At 38.5% G+C, this 27,363-nt stretch overlaps 1 protein-coding gene across 1 annotated transcript in view; it reads right to left on the bottom strand.

Moving 5' to 3' along the window:
* SLC1A2 (solute carrier family 1 member 2) overlaps positions 1 to 25,257 on the bottom strand; it is a 93,669-nt gene extending 68,412 nt beyond the window's left edge. The window contains exon 1 of the mRNA XM_063437891.1: positions 24,846 to 25,257. Coding sequence (XP_063293961.1) covers positions 24,846 to 24,862 — 17 coding nt within the window. The 5' untranslated portion in view covers positions 24,863 to 25,257. The remainder of the gene's footprint in view (positions 1 to 24,845) is intronic.
* Between the last annotated feature and the right edge of the window lie 2,106 nt (positions 25,258 to 27,363).

The raw sequence follows: 27,363 nt of genomic DNA, 5'->3' as shown, positions 1-27,363 counted from the left end.
GTGTCATCTCTATTGGTGCCACTATTCCACTTCAGTCTTTTTCTCTGTACCAATTTGGGGTTCATGCCCCGTGATATCTCAGTAACCCCTTAGGAATCCAGGTTTGGACTTGATCCACTCCATAGTATTCCTCTCTTTTTTCTGTGTTATCACTTGGTCATAAATTTTTGGTAAAACAGTTAGACTACTTACTATGGGATGGTGTCAGGAGGACTATTTGTACCATAACCACTACAGCAGGTCTGTTGTTTGCATTTAAATTGTCTTACAATTCAGTTTTATTTAAAAATTATACTTAAGATAAACTATTGTCTACAGGCTGACTCCTCCCTCCCCACCAAGAGGTTCCACAAGTCCCGAATTCTGGTCTTTACGAGAAAAGTAGTTTATCCACAGCAAAGGTTCTGGTTGCCACAGGATAAGTGGTATGACTGTATAAACTGATAGGAGCCACACTGCAGTTATACACAGTTTGGTAAGTTTTGTGGACTGAGCCAAGTGCAGAGATCGGCAATCGCTAACCGCAAGCGTGCACAGCCGTGGCTCGTCACTGGGTTCAAAGAGTTTATTATCAGCACTTATAGGCAATGGCCATTCTGATGTGTCCTCTCCTTCAACCTGATTGGCCTTTTTGGACGGCCAATCAAAATGTAAGCACATCTGGGCAATTCTCACTGTTCCAAGTTTGGAGTCACATCCTGTGTACGGTGGACTCCCACCAAGGACACATTCCTTTCTCAAACGGTTAAAAAGACGAAAATATTAAACAATGTATTGCGGGGCATTTAGTGCTCATTTTGTGATGGTTAATGGCAATGGACCTTCTGTTAATGGCTTTAATAATGAACAATAATAAAATAACATAATTTCCAACACGTTGTGTCATCAAAGTGTAAATGAAAGCACAGGGTTTCCATGGCAATCGAGGTTCAGCACATAAAGACTGCCAGCTGTCTGTGTAAAATCACTGAAATCTGAATTATAGAGACAGGAGTCTAATTAATATAAAGAAATCCCGGCTCGCATGAGCTCCTCTTTGTAAAGGATGTATTACTCTATATTGGGTTTGTTCAGCCATGTCCCCACAGCTGTTGTTGGATTGCAATTCCCAGAACTCTCTGCCAGCTGTCGACACAGGAGGGAGATACATTCATGTGTCGAGATCAGTGGATTTCAGGCCACCTGAAGGTTCCACAGACGTACTCATGTCAGGACTGTAACAGTTTAAATACAGGCCTTTGCTTTTTTTAAATTCTTTTTTAAATAAATAAATACCAGTAATGGCATTGGGATTCTTATCAGGCAATTCATTAAAGCTAATAAGTTAAATTGGCTAGAAGTGTACAAGTCTCGTAAAGCTGCCAATGAAAAATAAGAAAAAGTAACAGGATTATTTACTAAAGTAAGAATTCAAAGTTAATGTGTAATTTAAGGTAAAAACATATCTAAGTCAGCTATGCTTTCATTTTGGCTAATGTGGCCTTAAAGGAACACAATAGGGACAGGAACACAAACATGCATTCCTGACCCCATAGTGTTAAAAGCACCATTTAGGTGACTTGTCCCCTTTTATCCCCTTTAAAAGGGAAGAAAACGTACTTTATTTCCAGTCTGGTGGTGTTGACCCTGTCCCTGATGCCCCTCTTTGGCTGACATCATCATAATTGATGATCTCAGCCAATCCAGTACTTTCCCACAGGAAACAGTGTTTACAGCAAAAACACTGCAGGGACCAACTATACTCACTAGAACAACTACATTAAGCTGTAGATGTTCTGGTGACTATAGTGTCCCTTTAAATTAGAAATTATTATTGAATTCACTTTGAATTGTCACTTTAGTGAATAACCCTGTAAATGTTGTGCCATTTTTTCTCCAAAAAAAGCTTTGGAAAGTTTCATTGTCTCTGGGGATATTATGGCTCCAGTTATTTTGTCCTGTATGGTAGTGGGGAAAGCAAGTCACACTCAAGTCACACTTGCTAGGAGAGCTGCTTTATCCAATAGGAACCGACCAAGCTAACATGATGCACTACTGCCCGCGGCAAACACTTCGATAGCTTTATAAGTCATAATAAGGAGTAATTTATAATAATAATAATAATAATAACTAGTATTTATATAGTGCCTTTCTCCCAGTGGGACACAAAGCGCTTTTCAGCACACACTCTCTAGGAATTACCCAAATCAGCAGCTGAATAGTAATAGCAATAGATGTTATTATTACCCACCAATTGATGGTCTCCAGTTTGATCTACTCCAGTCCTCCGAGGGTTAAAGGGGGCCTGGTTGTAGTGCAAAATACACATGAGAATAAATAAAAACGAAAAAAGTCTCACTAAGAGTAATGAGCGAAAGGTAGGTTGTGCATGCGATGTATCAATTATTTAATGGAAAGTCTATTACATTCACCACTGAAAGGAATTCAATTAATATCACCATAGCCTAACAAATTAGCAGGGCAAGGGTTAAAGGGGAATTATGACTTTCTGGAAATGACATCATTAAATGAAACATTGAAAATCACCTAGAACTTGTGTTAACCTATTTTCCATGTCACGCTTCATTTTCTTTTGCTTTCACGATCCACATATCACAATCCAAATATCCCAATCCACATATCACAATCCAAATATCCCAATCCATTAATTACAATCCACTTGAGTCCTGGCACAGCCAGGGCACGCATTGCATTGGAGAAAGAGACATCAAAACCCATGTTTTCTCTACATTGTTACAAGCTGTTCACAATACGTTTTCCTGTTTTTTTTTTTTAACAAACCATTTTCAAGCAGTTTGGCCAAATAAAGATGACTCTCCAGCACCCAATGACCACCCACTCCGCTGGTTGGTCAAAACAACAATGTTATACTTCATTATTTGTTCAAATATAGACTGTGCTCACAGTGTGCAATGAGACTGCGTGCACTAGTTTGTGAGTCAGGCCCAATGTACACAACCCTTAAAAGACAGGTGTATCGCCTCTGATCCTTTCACACCATTGAGATGGCACAAGATTATTGTGACAATAATACCAGTAGTAATGTTTCCAGGAGTATCCTGGCCCTAATTCTTAGTGATGGGGCAAACAATTTTCCAATGTTTGCAGGTAAACATTGATTATTCCAGCTATGGTAAAGTACATCGGGCTTCTGAAGAGCTGCGGAAGCCGAATGCTGACCCAGTTGCTGACAGCTCAGGCAATGAAACATAGAATGTGACCTCAGATAAGAACCATTCGGCCCATCTTGTCTGCCCAATTTTCGAAATGAATAGAAATATGTATAGAATTGACCTTATCCAACCCGGGAACTCTTGTTCCGGCTAATGACAACCCAATAACAACCCTCTGTGTGTGTGGTTTTTCAAAGCAAAAGGCTGCACATGCTCCGTACACCTTTAACCACTTCAAAACACCAAAGTGGTTATGGTGCTTGGAGTAACCCTTTATAACATATTTCATATTTTCATTCATTTCAAGGCATGCAAATTTTATCTGATAGTTACTAAAACCTGCAGTTATTTAATAATGATACATTCTGGTTGAGTTTTAGTCTGGATCCCTAGATGCGGATTTAAACTGTTAGCAATTTATTTGACATATGATTCCTTTGGGAAGTAACACAGTAACATCCAGCCTCCATGACCACATGTTCAAAACAACATTAACTATTATTGCTCAAGGTGTGGAGCAGAACGCTCTTAACATGCTATATCGAACACGGCCTGCTAATATCCACTCTATATCCCATTTGTGACTGTTATTCAATAGTTCCCTGAGTTATGAGCCTGCTTTTATTTATTACAAATATATCGCATCCTGAGGTCAGAAGGTTAAATAAGCAATCCAAACCTTGAGGTAACGATTTGGCTAAACACATTTCTCCATGAGAACAAATTATTAGTGGCTGAGATCTTATTTATCACAGAGGAACTCACCCCGGGGTCCCTGTCCCTGCTAATGGGTTTCCCAGGTAACCTGCTAAATGCTGCCGAACAAATATTAATATTTTAGTTTTCGATGACATAATGAGAGAATTAGACGTGATCTCTCTGAATAAATTAAAAGCAACGCTCTACAAAAAAAATACTTTGTTTTTAAATCCTATCTTTAGAACTATTTACACTATAACAAATTTTAAAAAGGCAAAAACATAAATGAAAAATGATATCTTAGGCTGCTTTATTATTGTTTTGAGCCTGTGCCAAAACATTCTTTAATTAAAAAAAAAAAAAAAAACAGCTACAATTAAGAGAAATTTTTTCCAAGCAGCAGTTTGAGTTTGAAATATCATTTTTTCTCTTTTTTTTCTCTCTGTTTCTTTGATGATGTCATGACTCTAGAATTTTTTTGTAGGCTATTTATTTTTCCGTTATTGCGTTCTGATATTTGTATTAACGTATATTCTCATCGTTGACCTCTCTGGTTTTAGAGTTTATTGGAACTTGCCCTTTAAGAAATGCAGATGGGTGAACGGTTGCAGACAAACTGCAATCATGTCACTGGGGAACTGATCCCAATGGTTTTAGAGTTATTTAAGAAGGTCGTTTTCTACAAGCAGAAAAGGACTTTTCAAAAGCACTGATTAGCCTAAGAGGTGCAATGCTATAAATACCGGGGTCCATTAGGACATTTGAAAGGCACCACTTTCTTAAATTCTTTATTTTTTAATTTATTTATTTTTATCGCATTATTTACAAAATGCATTAAAAATAGGGGACATTTTTTTTAAACTAAACTTTCCATTTAAATTACGAGGATTAAATACAGTTACATTTCCTTTTTTTTTTTTTTTAAATAAGAATAAAAACATAGAGCTGTATTGAGAGTTAGAATGTTTTTTTATTTATTTTTTTAAAGAATATGATTACTGACTGCTTAAGTTTATCTTGTCTGTTTAGATAAACCTCTTTATGGAAAATGAATTGCAAAAAGAAAGAAATAAAACAATATATGTCTGGTCCCCACAGTCAGTAAAAACACTGCAAGGAAACTAAGTGTCACTTCTCGAAACGTCCAGTTGTTATTAACAAGATCTGACCAGTTCAGAATGACTGTCTGAATGTGTTGAAAGCTGCTGAATGGGTGAAACGCGTCTGGTACTCTTCGATGAATGCACGAATGATGTATTTTTTATTTCAGGCATGTCATGTAGCTGTCAGATTGCACTGGATATTGCAAGATAAGACTCTCCAATAAATGAAATATAAAGTTTGTCCCCCCCTCCCTCAACATACAATCTTGGTACAAATAATAAAACGTTTATCACGGTTGACATTTCAGCTTGTCCCTCGCTCTCTACAAAATTCACGCAAATTATTGTACTGCAAAACACACTCCCTGTTGGAATTCTGGTGCTTGACAATAACAAGGATTTCAAAGATAATACACTTTAAAGATTCATTTTTACTTTACATGCTTACTTAAAATTCTGAGAAAAATGAAAGGAGACATTATAATAGCTCCCAACAGTCCCAGATTTGGAAAGTCAGTCCTATATTTAAGCTCCTGTTCTGCTGTCTCTAGTTTATTTTCTGGTGTGCTATTTTTGGGGACACCAGGACAGGTCCCATAACTGCAAAGCAAGTCCATCTTTAGACTGTCCCAAGCAATGTTTCATGGGAGGTATGCATTTGTTATCACTTGTGATAAACATTTATCACAATGTTAGAAATTCAGCTCTTTCTATTTATTTATTCTTATTGATTTGAAGTCTTGATGAAATAATAATACAGATCAGCCTACTTTTCTTCCCTTAAATGAAAGTTTAGAATTAATATATTAATTTTTGCTAATGGTTTTTTTAAACTCCGTCTGCGGATTATACATGAAATAATTAACTAAATAATGAATGGTAGAGAACTGAGGCCTTAATAGCAAAAATTAGGCCAAAGCATGGTGCAGGGATTGACTGCCGAGCCTTACAGATGCATCTCTCTTTAGATTTTGTGTTGCAAATTGAAAAACATATCTTTGTGGCTTCTTAAACTAATGTACACAATCGACAAGGTAATGCTGTGGATAACATAGAAACATAGAAACATAGAATGTGACGGCAGATAAGAACCATTCGGCCCATCTAGTCTGCCCAGTTTTCTAAATACTTTCATTAGTCCCTGGCCTTATCTTATAGTTAGGATAGCCTTATGCCTATCCCACGCATGCTTAAACTCCTTTACTGTGTTAACCTCTACCACTTCAGCTGGAAGGCTATTCCATGCATCCACTACCCTCTCAGTAAAGTAATACTTCCTGGTATTATTTTTAAACCTTTGTCCCTCTAATTTAAGACTATGTCCTCTTGTTGTGGTAGTTTTTCTTCTTTTAAATATAGTCTCCTCCTTTACTGTGTTGATTCCCTTTATGTATTTAAATGTTTCTATCATATCCCCCCTGTCTCGTCTTTCCTCCAAGCTATACATGTTAAGATCCTTCAACCTTTCCTGGTAAGTTTTATCCTGCAATCCATGAACCAGTTTAGTAGCCCTTCTTTGAACTCTCTCTAAGGTATCAATATCCTTCTGAAGATAGGGTCTCCAGTACTGTGTACAGTACTCCAAGTGAGGTCTCACCAGTGTTCTGTACAATGGCATGAGCACTTCCCTCTTTCTACTGCTAATACCTCTCCCTATACAACCAAGCATTCTGCTAGCATTTCCTGCTGCTCTATTACATTGTCTGCCTACCTTTAAGTCATCAGAAATAATCACCCCTAAATCCCTTTCCTCAGATGTTGAGGTTAGGACTCTATCAAATATTTTGTACTCTACCCTTGGGTTTTTACGTCCAAGATGCATTATCTTGCACTTATCCACATTAAATGTCAGTTGCCACAACTCTGACCATTTTTCTAGTTTACCTAAATCATTTTCCATTTGGCTTATCCCTCCTGGAACATCAACCCTGTTACATATCTTAGTATCATCTGCAAAAAGACACACCTTACCATCAAGACCTTCTGCAATATCACTAATAAAAATATTAAAGAGAATGGGTCCAAGTACAGATCCCTGAGGTACCCCACTGGTGACAAGCCCAAGCTTCGAATATACTCCATTGACTACAACCCTCTGTTGCCTGTCACTCAGCCACTGCCTTACCCATTCAACAATATTCGAATCCAAACTCAAAGATTGTAGTTTATTGATAAGCCTTCTATGTGCAACAGTGTCAAAAGCCTTACTGAAATCTAGGTAAGCAATGTCTACTGCACCACCCTGATCTATAATTTTAGTTACCCAATCAAAAAAATCAATAAGATTAGTTTGGCATGATCTCCCTGAAGTAAACCCATGTTGTCTCTGGTCTTGAAATCCATGTGTTTTTAGATGTTCAACAATCCTATCCTTTAACATGGTTTCCATCACTTTCCCCACTACTGAAGTAAGGCTTACTGGCCTATAGTTGCCCGACTCCTCCCTATTACCTTTCTTGTGAATGGGAACAACATTCGCTAACTTCCAATCTTCTGGGACTACTCCTGTTATCAATGATTGGTTAAATAAATCTGTTAATGGTTTTGCTAGTACACCACTAAGCTCTTTTAATAGCTTTGGGTGTATTCCATCAGGTCCCATTGACTTATTTGTCTTTACTTTTGACAGTTGAAATAGAACCTCTTCCTCTGTAAACTCACGTGTAATAAATGACTCATTTATCCTTTTTGTTAACAGAGGTCCCTTTCCTTCATTTTCATCTGTAAATACTGAACAAAACCCTAGGAGAGAACTAACATGTCTACTTTCTTACACTTACACTGCTTCATAAGAGCTTCTAGTAGGGGCAAGCTGATCTGAGGTCTACCATGGTCATGGTGTGAACAGAGTACTTGTCAGGGTAAGTGGTCAGTCTTCTTGCTTGGCAACTCCAGATGACACCTGTTGGTCATGGAGAAGGAAGTAGACTGCATACCCACTTCTTGATGATTGCACAGCCTAGATTAAGTCTTGCAGAGGCTGTTTGCAAACTTCTGGGCAACAATATACTCCAGAAGGAAACCTAATATACCAGCAAATACCTGGGAAGCTGGAGAAGGCACCAGGCGCCCACTCCCAGTGAATACAGGTTTATGAGAGTTGTACCCCCTAGGGGTGCCAATATTGGACATGATCCCACACTTTATGGTCCTCTCTTCCAACACTTAGCATGACCTAAAATGTGCCTAATTTACTTGCATACTATATATTGGCTAGTTAGAGCAATTTTAACATCACAGCATTTGAACCAGGAAACTTCTCTAATATCCCCTTTCTATAATGGTAACGCGCTGTGTGATAAATTGGTGCTATATAAATGTTAATAGTGATGATTATTGCAATGTCTAGGACTGGCAGTAAGTTGCCACCCAGTGACCAACTCCTCTAGTCTGTGGTGTTCTTCAGAGACTTCTTCTGTAACAGCAAGTATTGGGATATCTATCCTTCTCGACTTAACAAGACTGAGCGTGCCAGGACATTTGATATAGATTTAGACTGAGGATTTGGCTTCTCTCCAACCACTCGTTCTCAGTTTACTAGTGAATCTTTCTAACTGTCACACTAATGTATGTCTGACCATATGCTAACCTAACGCTATTCTTATGGGTGAAGTATGTGAATGTACCTGCTTGCAACTGCATCCATAAAAATAATTTAAAAGAATAAACAAATAAAAATAGCCAAACTGTGGGAATAACCACAGATCAATTATTGCCTAATTTTTACAATTTGGTTATGAACCACATTACATTCTAAGGCAAAAACTATATCAAGGCATGTTTGCAATATTTTCCATGTTATAAAAATAATTAAATATTTATTTTATTACGTACACCAACAGAGCACTTCACTTCCATAAACTGTGTGTTTTTTAGTTTTTTTAAGGTAACTAATGTAACAAACCATTTGAATGTATTTTACTGTGACGGTCTTATTATGTATTATCCTCCTTCACTGTAAGGCTATCAGCACCAACAAACACAGTATTGATGCATTTGTACTATCAAAGTTTTAGAAACTTTAGCATGCACTGCCCTCTGTTGGATATCCCAGAATGTGCCCGTGTGTTATTAAGACAAATTATAATTGATTAGTGAATGGCAGGGGTCCTGTATAACAGAATGGTTGGTTAAGCCCAATTAAGAAATGGTGGGGAATTTTTTCTTTCCATACAATAAATATTCTTTTTTTCAAAGGAAAATTCTGCAAAACCTTTTAAGAGAATTTTGGCCCAAGTGACCATTATGGACACGAAAATTAATGTTTCTTTGATGGAAAAAGGAATAATAATATCTAATTATTTAACCAGGACCATACTGTACATTAAACTAACTTTCAAGTAGGTGTAGGGCTTCTTTTATTGACTTTGTAAGAGTGCAACCACCCCCCATGTTTCATATATATATATATATATTTGGGAGTCTAGTCAACTCCTTGGTTTTGCACCCCTCCCTGTTACAGGTGCCTCATCTCAGGTCCCTATTTGACCTTGTACTGCAGAGAGCCTCAGATCTTTTCCCCAAGTAAGTGAGTTATTCACATAAGAGCAGACATTAGACTGTTAGAGTAGGACCTGCCAAAGACGGGGTACATTGACGTTGTGGCAGGCTTATGCAATGTATGATCATATAATGTAACTAAATCACCATTTTTTTGTGCTTAGATTAGGTGTTTAAAAAAAAAAAAAAAAACTTTAGAAAAAACTTTAAAAAAAAAACTAATAAAATCTGTCAAATTGAAGTTGCTGTTTAGTAGATAGGAGAGTGTGCTGGATCTTGTGTATTGTTTATTTTATTGACTTTGTAAGTGTGAACCACTGAGTTGTCCCTGCTGGGAATAAATCATGCACCCAAGAAGTTTGAATGAATCCTGAATTGTCAGACTGCAAATTTTAAGAAAAACGTATCCAGTGAAACTACTGTTCCAGCTTGGCTGAGGTGGCCTAAATATTTCAATTCCATTTTAGTTTTTTTATAATTTTCTGTGGGATGAGTGAGTAATCTCCCTTACATTTAACAATCAATCGTTGCAAAACGATTTAACTCCTGACTGTAAGATGGCGCCCGACACCTTTGCCCCATGCCAACTGAAATGAGCCAAACTTTTACTTGGGGGAATAGTGTTCCTTTAACTTAAAGACCCTTCGACGGTGACATTGCTGCTGGGGGTCTGGTGGCCATGGAACTGGGTGAAGATAGGTTATACTGACCTAAACCTGTCCCTTGCAGTTGCCGCCATAATTGGTCCTCTTCAGCTCCTAGCGCTTCAGCAGCCAGGAGCCAACTTCAGCACTGTATGCTTGTGCATACATGAGAGTACAACATTGAGGTCTATGGCGGATCCCGGAAGACCGCAAGTTCCTCCATAGAATGAGCTTGTTTTCCTTACAGTAGTCACTAATGACAGCTGTAGGAAATGACAAACCTTGACAAAACTTAACTTCCCTTTTAGTTAAAGGGACATTAGACTCACTAAAACAACTTAATGGAGAGGTTTTGGTGTATAGATAATGCCTCTGCAGTCTCACTGCTCAATTCGCTGCCATTTAGGAGTTATATCACCTTGTTTATGCAGCCCCAGCCCCACCTCCTTGCACGTAACTTGCACAGCCTTACTAAACACTTCCTGTAAAGAGACATCTAATGTTTATACTTCCTGTATGGCAAATTTAATTTAGAATTTCTTATTTTCTGCTCTGTTAATAGCTTGCAAGAAATTGCAGGAGCCTATTGTGTGTGAGTAAAGTTCAATTTACAGAGCTGGAGATAAAAACTTTTTAAAATCATCTGATTGAGAATGAAACCATTTTGTTTTCATGCAGGCTCTGTGAGTCACAGCCAGGGGAGGTGTGGCTAGGGCTGCATAAACAGAAACAAAGGGACTTAACTCCTAAATTGCATATGATTGCGCAGTGAGACTGCAGGGGCATTATCTATACACTAAAATTACTTCATTAAAAGGACACTATAGTCACCAGAACAACTATGGTCTATTGTATTTATTCTGGTGAGTATAATCATTCCCTTCAGGGTTTTTGCAGTAAACACTTTCTTTTCAGAGAAAAGGCAGTTTTTACATTAAAGCTCCTTAAATGGCCACTGGAGGTGCTTCCTAGGGCAGTGCTGAACAATGTGACTGACATTCAGTGTCGCCCCCCTCTGCATGAGGAGATGCTGATTGGCCTGGCAGGCATTTGGCCCTGCCCCCACCTTGGCGATCTCAGACAATTCAATGCTTTCCCCATGGGAAAGCATTGAATTGGCTGAGATCATCAATTCTGATGATGTCAGCCAAAGAGGTGGATCGGGTTTTAATGCTTTCTAAGGGGCTAAGGGGGGGCAAGACACCTAAATGGTGGTTTTAACACTATAGGGTCAGGAATACATGTTTGTGTTCCTGATCCAATGGTGTTCCTTTAAGCTAAAGTTGTTTGGTGACTATAGTGTCCCTTTAAACTTGTCAAGCGTTGGAAAAATACTGAGCAAGTAAACCTTACTTTGTCGTAGTGGGTCTTTGACTGTGCAGGTATTTCATAAAGAATTTTATTTTCTGAAATATTCATTTTGGACATGGGGACGGCAGAGCTGCTTTAACACTCACACTATCTCTAACCATTAAATATAATGTAATATGAAAAATACATATCGGCGAAGTGTGTATTCTGAAGACATTTATAAATACTTGTCCTTCTGCATTGTTTTTAAATATCATCCCCAGAACCCTGAACACACGTTTTACTAGAAATCAGAAACATATCAGATATGCACTGAGGAGGTAAGGTCACATCACACCCATCCGCTGTTTTTGTGTTGACAGAGCATTGTGAGAGTTGTAGTAAATAGCAGATTTCATTGAAAAATACCCAGAATCCATCTCGGAGAGTCAGCAATGGAGACAGAAGAAATGGCACACAACAAAAATGGCAACTACAGGCTTATGGATTGTTACTCTTAAATAGAAGAAAAGACAGTCCCACTTAATTTACAATCCAGTGACGGATGATCTTGGAAATGCAGATGTCTGGAAACTACATTTCCCATGAGCCTCTGGACTGTCATGCCAAGATTAACCAGTACTAAAGTAAGAGATATTTCTATCTCTACCCAGTTGATGCTAAACCTACTTAAGGTCACATGTTTGGGGCAGGAGGTCCATTTGGCCAGGCATGACACTTATGGATCTCCCAAAACATAGGAACCAAAAAAATGTGAGAAACACACTTGTTAAATAAAAGGAACATTTATTATCACTTTTATTGTTGAGTTTTTCATGCAACACAATTCTGCTACCTTGTTTTCAGCACTATTAAAAAACAATGCAACATGTCAAAAACTTTATTGAATATGGTACTTCGGACGTTTTACCGCAGATCTCTCATTGGCTGGCTGCAGTAACAGACAGTCATAGGCAGCCCCGGGGAGGGGTATTGTTATGGAATATTGGGTTGAATCACCTGTGTTAAACATATTTATAACACGACGCAGCTGTGATTGTCCTCACAAATATCCAAATCTCCATAAGAGGAGCTGGACTCTAGTGATGCCAAATGAAAAGAATTAGGTTTTTTGGTTCATCGACAGGTGTTAAAGATCCTTGGGTCTATAAATAATTTGCACTAGCCCTTGCCATGGCTGGGAAGCAGTGATAGATATACTTAGAACATCCAGATAACACACAGTTAGCGGCTATGTGGCCTGAGAGAGCACAGACAGGAGCAACAGACGGCAAGCGTGGGGAAATAGGGAGAAGTGTCGGAAAGACCTGGGTGGGATATGAACAGAAGGCACAGGGACCCAGAAGGCAGGGACAGAAGGAAGGAGTACAGACCGGGAGGACAGTGACAGAAGGGCACATACAAATATGTTACATCCCTAGATGGTCACATACTGAAACAGCAGTTGTCCATGAAAGACAGAAAAATACACTGACACAGTATATAGACAGGAGAGACAGTGACACAGTATACAGACAGGAAATACACTGACACAGTATATAGACAGGAGAGACAGTGACACAGTATACAGACAGGAAATACACTGACACAGTATATAGAGAGAATACACTGACACAGTATATAGACAGAAGAGACAGTGACACAGTATGTAGAGAGAATACGCTGACACAGTAAATAGACATAAAATACACTGACACAGTATATAGACATGAAATACACTGACAGTATATAGACAGGAGAGACAGTGACACAGTATACAGACAGGAAATACACTGACACAGTATATAGACAGGAGAGACAGTGACACAGTATACAGACAGGAAATACACTGACACAGTATATGGACAGGAGAGACAGTGACACAGTATACAGACAGGTAATACACTGACACAGTATATAGACAGGAGAGACAGTGACACAGTATACAGACAGGAAATACATTTACACTGTATATAGACAAAATACACAGACAGTATATAGACAGGAAATACACAGACACAGTATATAGACAGGAGAGACAGTGACACAGTATAAATAGAGAATAGACAGTGACACAGTATAGAGACAGGAGAGACAGTGACACAGTATAGAGACAGGAGAGACAGTGACACAGTATATAGACATGAAATACACTGACACAGTATAGAGACAGGAGAGACACTGACACAGTATACAGATAGGAGAGACATTGACACTGTACATAAACAGGAGAGACTGACACAGTACATAGACAGCAGAGATACTGACACAGTATGCAGATAGGAGAGACACTGGCACAGTATATCGATAGGAAAGACATTGACACAGAAAAAATACAGAAGAGTATACAGACAGGAGGGACACTGGCACAGTATATAGACAGTAAAGACACAGACACAGTATATAGGCAGGAGAGACACTGGCACAGTATGTAGAGAGGAGAGACATCGACACTGTATATAGACAGGAAAGACAGACATACCATATACAGACATTAGACACTGATACAGTATATATACAGAGGAGACACTCACACTATATACAGACAGAAAAGACAATGACACAATATAAATACAGAAGAGACACTGACGCAGTATACAGACAGGAAAGACACTGGCACAGTATATAGAGAGGAGAGACACTGACACTGTATATAGATGGAAAAGACACAACAGTATAGACAGAAGACACTGACACAGCATGTAGACAGTAAAGACACAGACACGGTATGTAGGCACGAGAGACACTGGCACAGTATGTAGAGAGGAGAGACATCGGCACTGTATATAGACAGGAAAGACAAACATACTACATATAGACATTATACACTGATACAGTATATAAACAGGTGAGACACTGACACTATATACAGACAGGAGAGACACTGACACAGTATACAGGGAGGAGTGACACTGACACAGTATAAAAAGAAGACACTGTCACGATATATAGACACTGATACAGTGTATAGACATAAAAGACAAACACGGTATAAAGTTAGGATATACACTGATACAGTGTATAAACAGAAGACATTGACACAATATATATACAGGAGTTGCAATGACAGTATGAAGACAGGAAATAAACTGACACAGTATATAGACAGTAAAGACACAGTATACAGACAGAAGACAGTGCGTAGCTATGGACACAGTATATAGACAGGCGACACTAATACATTATATAGACAGGACAGACACTGACCATATATAAACAGAAGACACTTTACTGAAGTAACAAATATGTAACAAGTAAACTTCTACCATGTAGTGCCTAACAAAATTGGCTCTACCGGTGTTAGTGTACTTGTATAGTACCTATTGGAGACTCCAGGGGTCTCAAGGGGCTTAACCCCGGATTGTAGACAAAAAAGAAGAACAGTTTATGCAAGCCACATATCTTGCAAGAAGCAGGTATATGGGCTGCAAGGTGTCTGGAAATCGTTTAGTAGTCAAAAAAATAATAATAGTAATAATAATAAATGATAATGATATCCCCTTAGGTCAAAGAAATGATATCTTTAAGGATAGATAGAGTAAATACTAATTCTTCCCCAATAGTATCCGTATAGAGTCTATCTTAGTATATCGTATAACCAATAGGCTGAGCTTTATTGTGTCAGGCTCAAAGGAGGTCCTTACTAGATATACTGACTCATAAATTAAACAAGGAGGAAGAAATGATGCAAGTTTGCCACTTGTTCTAGAGTTGCCAGAGTATATACCTCTATATGTGGAAGCAGATGTATATGCAAGAATATATGCCTCTATGGTTAGCAATAAAGCCGATTAGGGCGTGCATAAACGGAGTGCATACATATGCTATATACGTTCCACCTTGGACCTAGAGTATTTTAGCTGTATATATAAAGAAAGCGTATAAAGTAACAGGATATTGTGGATATCGTGATGCTTAGAGTGCCCACGGCATATCCATATAAAGTATAGCAATACTAAAGAAAAAGATATATATACAGATATGGTCCCTTAGGTAGCAAAATTAATAATGCAAGATACTATTTACAAAGGCAACACATTCTCTAAAGTCTATGAGTCTGCTTAATCAGACATCCTCAAGTGGCCAAAGTTGCTAATATCTATCGATACCAAACATAAAAAGAGAAAAACATAAGTGCCAAAATTATAATATCATACTGTGAATCAGTGCAAAAGAAGTGTATACTGTCTATAGGTAAGACAGACAAAACGCCTGACGCGCGTTTCAGTGCTGTAGCAAGCACCTTCGTCAGAGGCAAATGAGCTGCTGCTCCAAATGTCGATTATATACCCTGTGTGTGTATGCCGCCAACCAATGGATTTCCTCTATCATTATGGGGCATGACCATTTTTCGGCGCGAATTGCGCTGCCCTATCATTGCGGGAAATACAAAGAGGGGAGGCGGAGAATGTAAATTACATACCATACAGTAAATCCCTCCCATTTTTCTCCGTGATCGTAGCCCAATATGGGCTGTCTTCTACCACGTTATTGGCATTTGCCGAGATGTGGATTAGATTGTGTATGCATATGGGAGGTGCAACTGTATTTTTATATATATATCTATGGTATTAGCGAATTTAATCCGTTCTGGGTATCAAGTTGCATCCAGGTATATGTGTATTGAACCAGCTTCATGTATTCAATAGAAAAGTTATTATGTTTGACAAACTTGTCATAACTACATATGTTTCAACTATACCTGGAAAATAGTAACTATGTATCCATACCACAGCCTATATAGTAGGGGTAATTATGTACTTTATGGGTGAGCAGACAGTGAAAAAAACACACAAGAACCTAGGGGGATATAGTGAGACCTCGGTAAATATATCAAATATCCCATCTGACAAGGGGGGAAACCTGGTCATTCTTGATAAACAAGAATAAATATTGTCTGTCTTACCTATAGACAGTATACACTTCTTTTGCACTGATTCACAGTATGATATTATAATTTTGGCACTTATGTTTTTCTCTTTTTATGTTTGGTATCGATAGATATTAGCAACTTTGGCCACTTGAGGATGTCTGATTAAGCAGACTCATAGACTTTAGAGAATGTGTTGCCTTTGTAAATAGTATCTTGCATTATTAATTTTGCTACCTAAGGGACCATATCTGTATATATATCTTTTTCTTTAGTATTGCTATACTTTATATGGATATGCCGTGGGCACTCTAAGCATCACGATATCCACAATATCCTGTTACTTTATACGCTTTCTTTATATATACAGCTAAAATACTCTAGGTCCAAGGTGGAACGTATATAGCATATGTATGCACTCCGTTTATGCACGCCCTAATCGGCTTTATTGCTAACCATAGAGGCATATATTCTTGCATATACATCTGCTTCCACATATAGAGGTATATACTCTGGCAACTCTAGAACAAGTGGCAAACTTGCATCATTTCTTCCTCCTTGTTTAATTTATGAGTCAGTATATCTAGTAAGGACCTCCTTTGAGCCTGACACAATAAAGCTCAGCCTATTGGTTATACGATATACTAAGATAGACTCTATACGGATACTATTGGGGAAGAATTAGTATTTACTCTATCTATCCTTAAAGATATCATTTCTTTGACCTAAGGGGATATCATTATCATTTATTATTATTACTATTATTATTTTTTTGACTACTAAACGATTTCCAGACACCTTGCAGCCCATATACCTGCTTCTTGCAAGATATGTGGCTTGCATAAACTGTTCTTCTTTTTTACTTTACTGAAGTATCAACATAGGAAGACATTGCCACCATATAAACTTTGGAGAAACTAGACAATTATGCACACACAAGAGAGACACAGAGACAATACACAGTATATACAAGAAAGATATTGACACAGTACATACACAAAATAAAAAAAACTAAATAAAGTGGTTGTGTTTTGACACTTAAAAACAACAAGCAAACCTGTAAAAAAATTAGAAAACTACTGATATACAAATGTTAAATATCTTGCAGGGCCCTCAGTGCTTTCTTACCAATCTCAGGATTCAATGCCACGGGGGCAAATTCACATCGTACCCAGCACTTCCTTCATATTCCTCAGTGATAGAATGACATTGGAGTTTCTCTGTCAGTTTTTTTCAGGTAACTCAGGAAATCCCTGGTTGAACCCGGGTGATTTCGAAAAGGTATCTCCTTCACCTCTACTTCAGAATTACTTTATAAATGATAATTCTGACAGAACAGGCATTATTGTCGCATTGAAGTTTGGCTGACTCAGGCACTCTATGAGTCAGCCCAACACACTTCACTTTTTATTGGACATATGCTGAGAGGTCATGTCTCATTTGGTGCTGATCCACCTTCTTATCCAACCGATCATTATTAAAGTCATAGTTTGCAGATGTAAGGGTGTTTCAATCGATTTTGTCAAATTTCAGTTAATAGGGCTAAGTAGCAACCATAGCAGAGTTGGATATTTTTTTCCAAATCAGCCTTTGCTGTCTCAATTTTTATATCCGTTTTTAATTCACTACAATTCAGTATTTTTGTAAATTAACCACAAAATGTTTGAGGTTGCTAGTTCTTGCTCACAGGGTTAATAATATTATGAGGTTCAGGGAAACCCCATATTGCAAATTGCCTAGGTATGCTAAAGGAACATAGTCTGTATGTGACATTTTGGTTAATAAAAAAGTCCCGGAGTCCCTTATTCTTCCAATTCAGCTACTTTGGCCTTAAATTTGAAATTTACTGTGAATTCACTTTCAATTCTCATTATAGTGAATAACCTTGGTGGAATTACTCCCTTAAAGGATCAGTTCTGCATTAATATAATGATATAATTTTATCATTAAAAGTGTGTGCAAACCGTATTGATCATGTCTATTATGTACTTTACTGCTATGAAAGTATCTTTGTTTTAGAAAAGGCATGATAAAAGATGAGTTCTAATTGCTTGTTGTTTTCAGCCAATCAAAATAAGGCTACAGTTTGAACCATGGTCAGGGATCAGACATTGCTCTGGTAAGAATAATTTAATGGCAGCTCTCGATTGCTCTAACATGTGCATTACCAGCTTGCACACACGTGGGATAATCTCTAGGGCTGCATCATTCCTGTGGAACTCCCTTCCCTTTTCTGTTAGACGCTCACCCAGTCTCCACTCCTTCAAAAAATCCTTAGAAACTCACTTTTTCACAAAAACATATCAATTAAACTCACACTAAGTCTTCATTGAATACTATTATACCAATTTACTTCCCTAATACTTCCCTTACCTTTTGTGTCACTTTACCCCACTCCCTCTAGCATGTAACCTCATTGATCAGGGCTCTCAGCCCCTCTGTTCCTGTGTGTCCAACTTGTCTGGTTACAACTACATGTCTGTTTGTCCACCCATTGTAAAGCGCTACGGAATTTGTTGGTGCTTTATACATATAAATAATAATAATAATACGACTTGCTGGGGAAGTAACTTGGGGTTCAGCCATGGACAGACTGGGGTGACGGTTAATCTGCTCATTGAGTGGTGGATGACATTGAATAGTTGATGAGCAAGCAGTCCTTTTTCAGCACTGATGTTTCACTCAACTTTGAATCACAGCAAATTAAAATCCAAAGTTTTCTTTAATTAGCTACAGTTTGGACAAAAAATTGTGGGACAACACTCACCCTCTTAGTACCATAAACACAACCACTACAATATACAGGACTGGACAGAGGATAGCAAGCAGCCCTGCCCAACCTTGTAGAATGCTGGTATTTTCCAGCTTTGGGATGGCATTTGACAGAGAAGTGGGACGCTGGTAGGAAGGGGGTAAAGGGGACATGATCTGCAGACCCACCCAGAAAGGGGATGCCAAATTACTGGCAGGTCAGCCTGGTGTGAATTTGTCATCTAAGGCCAGCCCACTGAGGGCCTGTCTATCATCTAAGGCCAGCCCACTGAGGGCCTGTCTATCATCTAAGGCCAGCCCACTGAGGGCCTGTCTATTATCTAAAGCCAGCCCACTGAGGGCCTGTCTATCATCTAAAGCCAGCCCAACGAGGGCCTGTCTATCATCTAAGGCCAGCCCATCGAGGGCCTGTCAATCATCTAAGGTCAGCCCATCAAGGGTCTGTCTATCATCTAAGGTCAGCCCACCAAGTGCCTGTCTATCATCTAGGGTCAGTCCACTGAGGACCTGTCTATTATCTAAGGCAAGCCCATTGAGGGCCTGTCTATCAGCTAAGGCCAGCCCACCATGGGCCTGTCTATCATCTAAGGCAAGCCCACCATGGGCCTGTCTATCATCTAAGGTCAGCCCACCATGGGCCTGTCTATCATCTAAGGCCAGCCCGCCATGGGCCTGTCTATCATCTAAGGCAAGCCCACCAAGGGCCTGTCTATCATCTAAGGTCAGCCCACTGAGGGCAGGCCCTGTAGGGAGCACTTAAACAGTGCTCCCTGCAGGGTCCTGGTGCACTGAATATAGCATGAACACTGACGCCATGCTTGTTTGGGTCAGTTCCCTTGTGTCGCCAAAAGTGGGAGACCAGGGAACTAAATTGAGATAGTTGGGAGGCCTGCCATTGTGTAACATTCAGGACCTATTTACTATTTTAAAATATGGAATTCCTCATACAAAGCCCCATACCTTTCCTTACAGGGTAATTCCTTTTAATCGGTGGGTTCAGCCATCCTGCAGGCTTGTTCACTAAAGTGAGAATTGGTGGGATTTCAAAGTGAATTTCAAAATGTAGGCCAACATAGCCAAATTAGACAGATTCTCCTAGTCCCCATCCCATTTTCAGATTCGCTACTTTGGTGTTAAATGTGAAAATCACTTTGAATTCCTTAATAATTCACACATTAATGAATAACTCTGAGACTTAAAGCTGCATAAATTCAAAGTTTTTTTTAATGTCAATTTATTTTTTAATTGAGTTTTAAAGAATGGATCTCACGCTACCCCTGTCATCATGTATAAAAATCCTGTGCCTTTCATCCTGCTGTACTGATTTTATTCACATACATCAAAAGATTGCAGCTTCAAATATAAAAAAACGGTGACGTCATAATATATATTAAATTTTAATACTAACATAATTATGTATAACCCATAGTCTCTATAGGACAACTAGACTAGAGAGTATCCACAGGAAGAACTGACCTGATAATGGCCAAGCTGTAACATGTTTTCTTACAATATAAACACACTGGGTCACTGGCACTATCCAAATGCATGCCAAGCTGACTGGCAATCACACAGACCGATCCCATGAAGGGCTGACCAAGCAGAGGGCATTGCTACTTTTGAAAAATAACAGGGACAGGACTCAGAAATAGAGACTGTCCCACCAAAATCGGGACATGTCTGTTGAAATGCCTGTTGCCTTCCAGTAATATTATCTGGTAAATAGTTATAACTAACTGTTGTATTAAATAACTATATGTAAATATCCAGTAATATTTAAGAAATGCCAACATAGCCACAAAGGGCATAGGGAGTGGGACTGTCCTGCCTAATTTGGGACTGTTGGGAGGCTTGCATTTAGGCTAAAATAGTGAATTTGGAGATCTTCAGCTCAGCTATCGTCACTTCTTGGCTATTTTAGCATCTATTAAAAGAATTTAAAGTCAGTTACAAAACGTATGGGTCAAGAAAAAAACGTGCAAAAGTTGGTTGGATGCTTTTTCTGTGCAAAATGGTATGTAGAGTTAGTGGTGTCTCCATGTCATGGAATATCTATAAGTGGGATTGCAATTTTCTTCTGCACACATTTTTCACTGATTTCTTACGCCAATGGTGCAGATTGTTCAAAAAAAGCATGGAGGTCCTCCACTGACTTTTCCTGGTAGCAAAAAGCATGCCGCACTGAGGAAAATTGACACAATATTGACTGAAACACGGCTATTCAATGTATGAATTTTATTGAAGCAAATTCAAAGGGAATTAAAAATGTAAGACCATAATCGCTGAACTCATGTCAGCCATGCTGTCATTCAGCTACCTTGGCCTTAAGTTTGAAATTCCCTTTGAATTCTCACCTTAGTGAATAACCCAGAAAATGACAAGGACCAACACCTCCATGGCTTTTGCATGGAATGGTCAAGAGTTCTGGAACATATATCCTAAAATCACAAGCAATGTCTGCAACACCTCTTCACCACAAAAACCATGAAATAATATAGATTTACACCATCGACTCTAGACGAGACTGACAGATTGATTGTTTTGGTCGGAATTTTCAATTCACCACAATTCACCACTGAGTGATTAAACTCTGTTGTATTTTTATTCCCTCGTCCATTTATGATGACATCACAAACACCGAGCGCAGGTCAGTAACTCCTCTCTAAGCAACTGCCTTCATTCCCAGCTGTTAGACAGACCAACTGCTGTCTTAAGAATATTCAGTTAATACACAGCTCGCACTGGATGGAGTACAATAAACCAGAGCTAGAAATCTCATTATCTTTTTAGCTAAATGGTGGTTATGGCCACTGAGACTTTAAAAAGTAGAATATGTGCATAAAAGCTACACACCATACTAAAAATGAGTTTCCTCTAGTCTTCCTATATTAGTATATTATTAGGTAGGCCACATATTGGCTCCCGCTAAGGTAAGAATTTTGGAAGGCCAACAAATTATTAATTCATATTATTGAATATTAAAGGGACAGTCTAAACACCACAACCACTTCTTAATTAAATGATTTTGGGATACAGATCCTGCCCCAGCAGTCTTGCAGCATTTGAAAATAGCGCCACTTCTGAGAAAATGCACTATTGTCTTTTTATAATCCCCATACTTCTAGTGGTAGTCAATCAGGCATCCAATAGAGGCTTTGGACTAAAAAACGATTCAATAATTTCTGACGTTCACTTGCAACTTGCAACTCTGTGTGTCCCCAATGCTTCTCTATGGATTCAATGCTTCTCACACAGAAGCATCGGACTGGTGGACCATCAATATAGCTGTAGGTGTCCGGCGTGTCCGCAAAAAGCATTTAATTGAACAAAAGTCATCAAAACTTAATGACTTCATAGTAGGAGGTAGGTTGCTGTCAGAAAAAGGTAAGTTAAAGTATAATTTAGATTTTATTGGCGGACCCAAGGCAAGTTGTTCAACTGTTCCAAAACGTTTTGACTACTTACACTAAAAGGCGGCTGTAGTGGTTATGGTGCGCGGACTGTTCCTCTAATTGCATTTTGGGATGAATTTCCATTCAATATGAGGTTTGACAGTGAATTTATTTATAATCTTCTCATTAGGTCTGACTGATCTTCACACACACACACAATCCTTTCTCTTATCTTTCGGCCCCAAAACACCGAATTTGGGATATTTTTTCCTTTCTACAATCGCACAACATGGAACATTCCATGCAATAAAGCAACAATCTTACAATATAAACTGTAACGATGTTGGACTTTGGATATTTCCAAGGCTGTTACTATAGCAACTGAAGAATTTCTTCTGGCCAAAGGTACTGCATAATATATGATTCCAAAGGACAGAATTCGGCTCAGGTATAGATATATATACTGTATATAATATAGCCGAACATATTGAAGGGAAATAAACATTGGGGTTTATTATTATATGTAACCGGGACCTGTGGGGAAGTGACATGATACTTCCAAAATATAGGCCAACATTTTCAAAATGGTAGCAGAAACACAATTTAGAATTTTTTACATTTATTTTGTCTCTAAAATTGGCATTCCCATTCTCAGTTCACCACAATTCTTGATTTACTGAATAAGATCCTTTATTTTTTACATAACATAGATTTTTTTTTTTTAAATCTACTTCTATGAAAAAAATAGAACAACATTGCATATAATTGGGGTTACCACATATTATAAAACAAACAAAATCTGCAGACAATGCTTGCAAACCTAAGACTATTATTGTTTTGTAGCTAAATTGGGTCTGTCTTTGCATCTCTATTGGACTACAAGTCCCATAATGAATGGATGTCCAGACTGCAAGAGAATCATGGGACTTGTAGTCCAACAGCATTTGGAATGTTCAAAGTTCAACACCTCTGGTTGCCAATTCAGTTATATTTCTATAAGTGCATTTTTCTCCATCACACAATTGTCAGGGGTGCATATGTTTCGTTCGTAGCAGAGATTTCGTGCTGACCAATCGCCCCATGGACTTTCAAATCACTTGATAGACTTGGAAATGAGTTGTGATTAAATAAATAGATCACACGCATTCACACCTAGTCTCATCAACGATCTTTAAAATCAAATCATCTTTGGCCCTTCACTATGGCTGGAGGAAAATTCCTTGGGATCAGTTCAATCCGTTGATAAAAAAAAAAGTAATTGAACCATTGTCATTTTAATAGTAAAGTTTAATCTAAGTACAATATGTGGGTTATACTCCAGAGGAATCTCTGCTCGGTGACAATGAATGAGTTTCAATGCCAGTGGTATAGGTTGTAAAAAACATTAAGTGATTGCAAATTCTTGTATAGACGGTTATATGATGTATCTGCGCTGGGTGATTCAGAAGGATAAAAGACGTAGCAAAATGAAAATATATATATATTTATTTTACTGTTATCAAATTCATGATTTGGTTGTTTGTTTTCCTCTGAGAGTTCCTTATTTAAAATAATTGATGGTCCTTGATGTTGAAAGGGTTGTTTTTTTTGGAATGGAGGAACAGAAGATGTCTTTTTTTATTATTTTTTTTGCACAAAGCTTGTTTACCCCTTAGATGTCAGAGCAAAAGAATAGACAAAGGGGCATTAAGATGGAGATTGCTAGAATTCATCCAAGTGGTCCTGGCATAGACTGATACAGGAAAGAAAATGTGACAAGCATCCGCTACTGGCTCAAAAACCTGACCAAAATCTCAAACAGGATTCTCAGCATCCAGACTGAGAGATCAAGGATCAGAGAGCCAGGTCTAGGGACTGAGCCCTGCACTGTTGGAAGGCTATTGTCTGTTGTTAAAAACGATGCTGAACAGCTGTCCAAAACCATAACAAAATCATATAAGCATCCTGCTCCCTTTTAGTACCATGGGCTTTGTGATCTGCTGAAACTCACAAGTCAGAGCAGTTTCTCATTTAGGGGAACCCCATCACCCCAGCTGAGAGAAAGCATTAGCTGAATGAACTGAAATAGATACAATGTTGCCATTTACCAGATAACAGAAGCAGTATAAACAAACACATGCATCTCTTTGTTTATATGGTACCTTGTCTGTGAATGGAACACTTCTCAATTTATGGAATAAAATGGATAGATGATAGATATAAAGGATAGAATAGCCAGACAGACACACATACAGACAGACATGTAGACAGGGAGATAGATAGATAGATAGATAGATAGATAGATAGATAGATAGATAGATAGATAGATAGATAGATAGATACATACATACATACATACAATGAGAGAGATGGTGATTGCCAGAACAAGCATTGCTAGCTGGGATAAGGTAGGAATGCTTTACCCTTCAGTGGATGTCATGTTGGAGTCCTCCACGAGCTGCCTGGGTCTGGGTCACTTCAGTTGATGCCAAGGAAGCCCTTCACTTGTGACATAGAATTCCCCCAGTAATCCCCAGGATCTCCCCCCAAAAAATGAGAGTGGAATGAGATGCTGCACCTGCTCCCAGTTCAGGATTTCTCCAGCACTCAGTCCTGAAGTGAGAAGGGCCAGCAGTGCCACCCCTGGTGGAGACTGGGCTCTGGCTGATGGCTCAGGGAGGCAAACCTGCAGATAGCCTTTGATCCCTTGCTGTGTCCTGTTGTAGGAGCTGTGTGTGTGCTGACCTGCGGCTGACTGGAGCAGGATTGGAGGGTTTTAGGCTTCTAGCTGTGGATTTGCAGTCTATCCCTCACTATTTTAGGCAGGGCTGACATCACTGGCTAAGAGCAGACATGGAATAGAGGGAATAGAGGGAGAGAGAGATAGAGCTCTGACTCTGAACTGGTGATTTCTGCCCTGAAATGGGGGTTCACATAGAAATACCCCCACTATTCTGTTAACCCTTTATTTGCTGCAGCCCCTCCAGTGCATTGTTTTTTGTTTTGTTTTTCCGTTTTTTGTTTTTTTTCTCTAAACATAATAACCACAAGATGTATTATTATAACTGATTTGTTCCATTTAAATAATAATACATAATAATACATAATAATAATAAATAATAATAATAACAAAGTAATAATAATAAAAAATAAATATTTTAATAGAATTGCTAGTGCTTGTGTAAAATAACGAAACAGAAAAGAAATGTAATTCTAAATGTATGTTTTAGGGTTTGCTCAATTTGTATCTTATTAATCAGTTACTCTGTATAGCAGTAATGGCCATCCTTGGCACCACAGGGCATATTAAACTACATTACCCAGAAGGCTGTGCTGCCAGCATTGTTTAGAATTAGGGTTATGAATAGAGTTGTAGGGAGGGGGAAGGGAGGGTTTCTCTTTGTTGCAAGAGGGATTCTGTGTTAAAATAGATCGTGTCCCTGTAGCTGTGCTCTCTGTAACCCTTGACATGCTGGAGGATATGAATTCCATTGCCATTTATTGAGATATAAAATTGGGATAGGGAAAGATTGTTTATATTTACAAAGGAACTTTAAAGCGAGTGACTGAGATAAATAATGTCAATAGAAGCCAGAAGAGAATGCCCTGTTCTAAAGAGCTTGCAATCTAAGAGATCAGCAAATCTGAGGCAGAATCATCACGGGGCAGTGAGGGATAACCATGGCACCCCAGATATTTATGAGCAGAACCCCTACCAAAAAAACATTGGGGTGCCAGCGCCTAATTATGACTGCCATCATGTAAGCTAAGAATTAACCCTGTGTCTGCTGGACTGCATTTCCAAATGCAGTGCCGTTTGGCCAACCTCAAAATAGCAACTCCCGTCAGGCTCAGTCATAAAACCACATTACACTCTTGGCCAGAAACAAGGAAGGGGTGTCATGTCAGTTACTTTGACTATAGAACCACTGCTAGCAGTGTAGTCGACTTTTAGACAGCAAATCCCATCATAAGTAGACCATATGTATTCTTTGAGTATATAAAGGCATCTGCTATTTTTTTTTTTCAAGCTGTGGTGAAATTACCAAAATTACATTTAATATAATAATTCCCACATTATACAATACTGAGGAACATGATGTGTGCTGACACCTTCCTGATACCCCACATTGTGTATAACTTCAACAGCACTCTATTAATATATACATGTTTAATTGATTAATTATCTCTCACTCTCTTTATGTCTCGATCCTAGTTGAAGATTCAATCATCATCACGATCGTTATATCATTGCAAAGCTAACTGATACTAGTGACCTGTCTATAGCTGGGAGAAGTCCGACGCATTTCACTGCAAAAGGTGTGAATCTGTGAGTAGCCACCAGCTGGTGTGGAACATATTAGGGGGGGAGGGGGGGGGGCTCAGCATGATCTGTACTGGCAATAAAATGTTTTATGACAGTGAGTTTGTGTGATCTTTCTAGCTGTCCAGAGAAGGATCTCTGTATTTTTATTTATGAGGTATAGATTGTGAGCTCCTTTGGGTAGGGCCCTACTAACCTCTTTTTTCCATTTACCATAACTTGTTTGTCATCATTTATTCTTGTATACTAATGTAGTGTATTTTGTATATCCACTGTACCTCATATGAATATAAATTTCTTATCAGGAATGGATGGAGATTTTTTCTAACTTCCTCCTATTTTTCCCCCAGTTTTTAAATAAAACATTAAAACCAAATATCTTCTATTATCTTTTTCGTTTTTCAATTAAATTTTCCACAAGAATTGTTCCACCTTTTGTACCTTGCACCAGTTTTCAGAACACAACACTTTGATAAAAGAGAACTTAAATATGGTTGCCCACAAAGTGCAGACGTAAGCCGAGAGATGCACTAAATCAAGTATTTGTGTATCTGTATGCAGTCCAAAATAACACACATGGAGGCTATATTACAGGTAATCTTTTATTTTCAGTAATA

This window comes from Pelobates fuscus, chromosome 12 (genome assembly GCF_036172605.1).
Source record: "Pelobates fuscus isolate aPelFus1 chromosome 12, aPelFus1.pri, whole genome shotgun sequence".
In the NCBI taxonomy this organism is placed as follows: Eukaryota; Metazoa; Chordata; class Amphibia; order Anura; family Pelobatidae; genus Pelobates; species Pelobates fuscus.
Note: the sequence above shows the minus strand (reverse complement) of the source record. Positions and strands in the feature narration are given on the sequence as shown.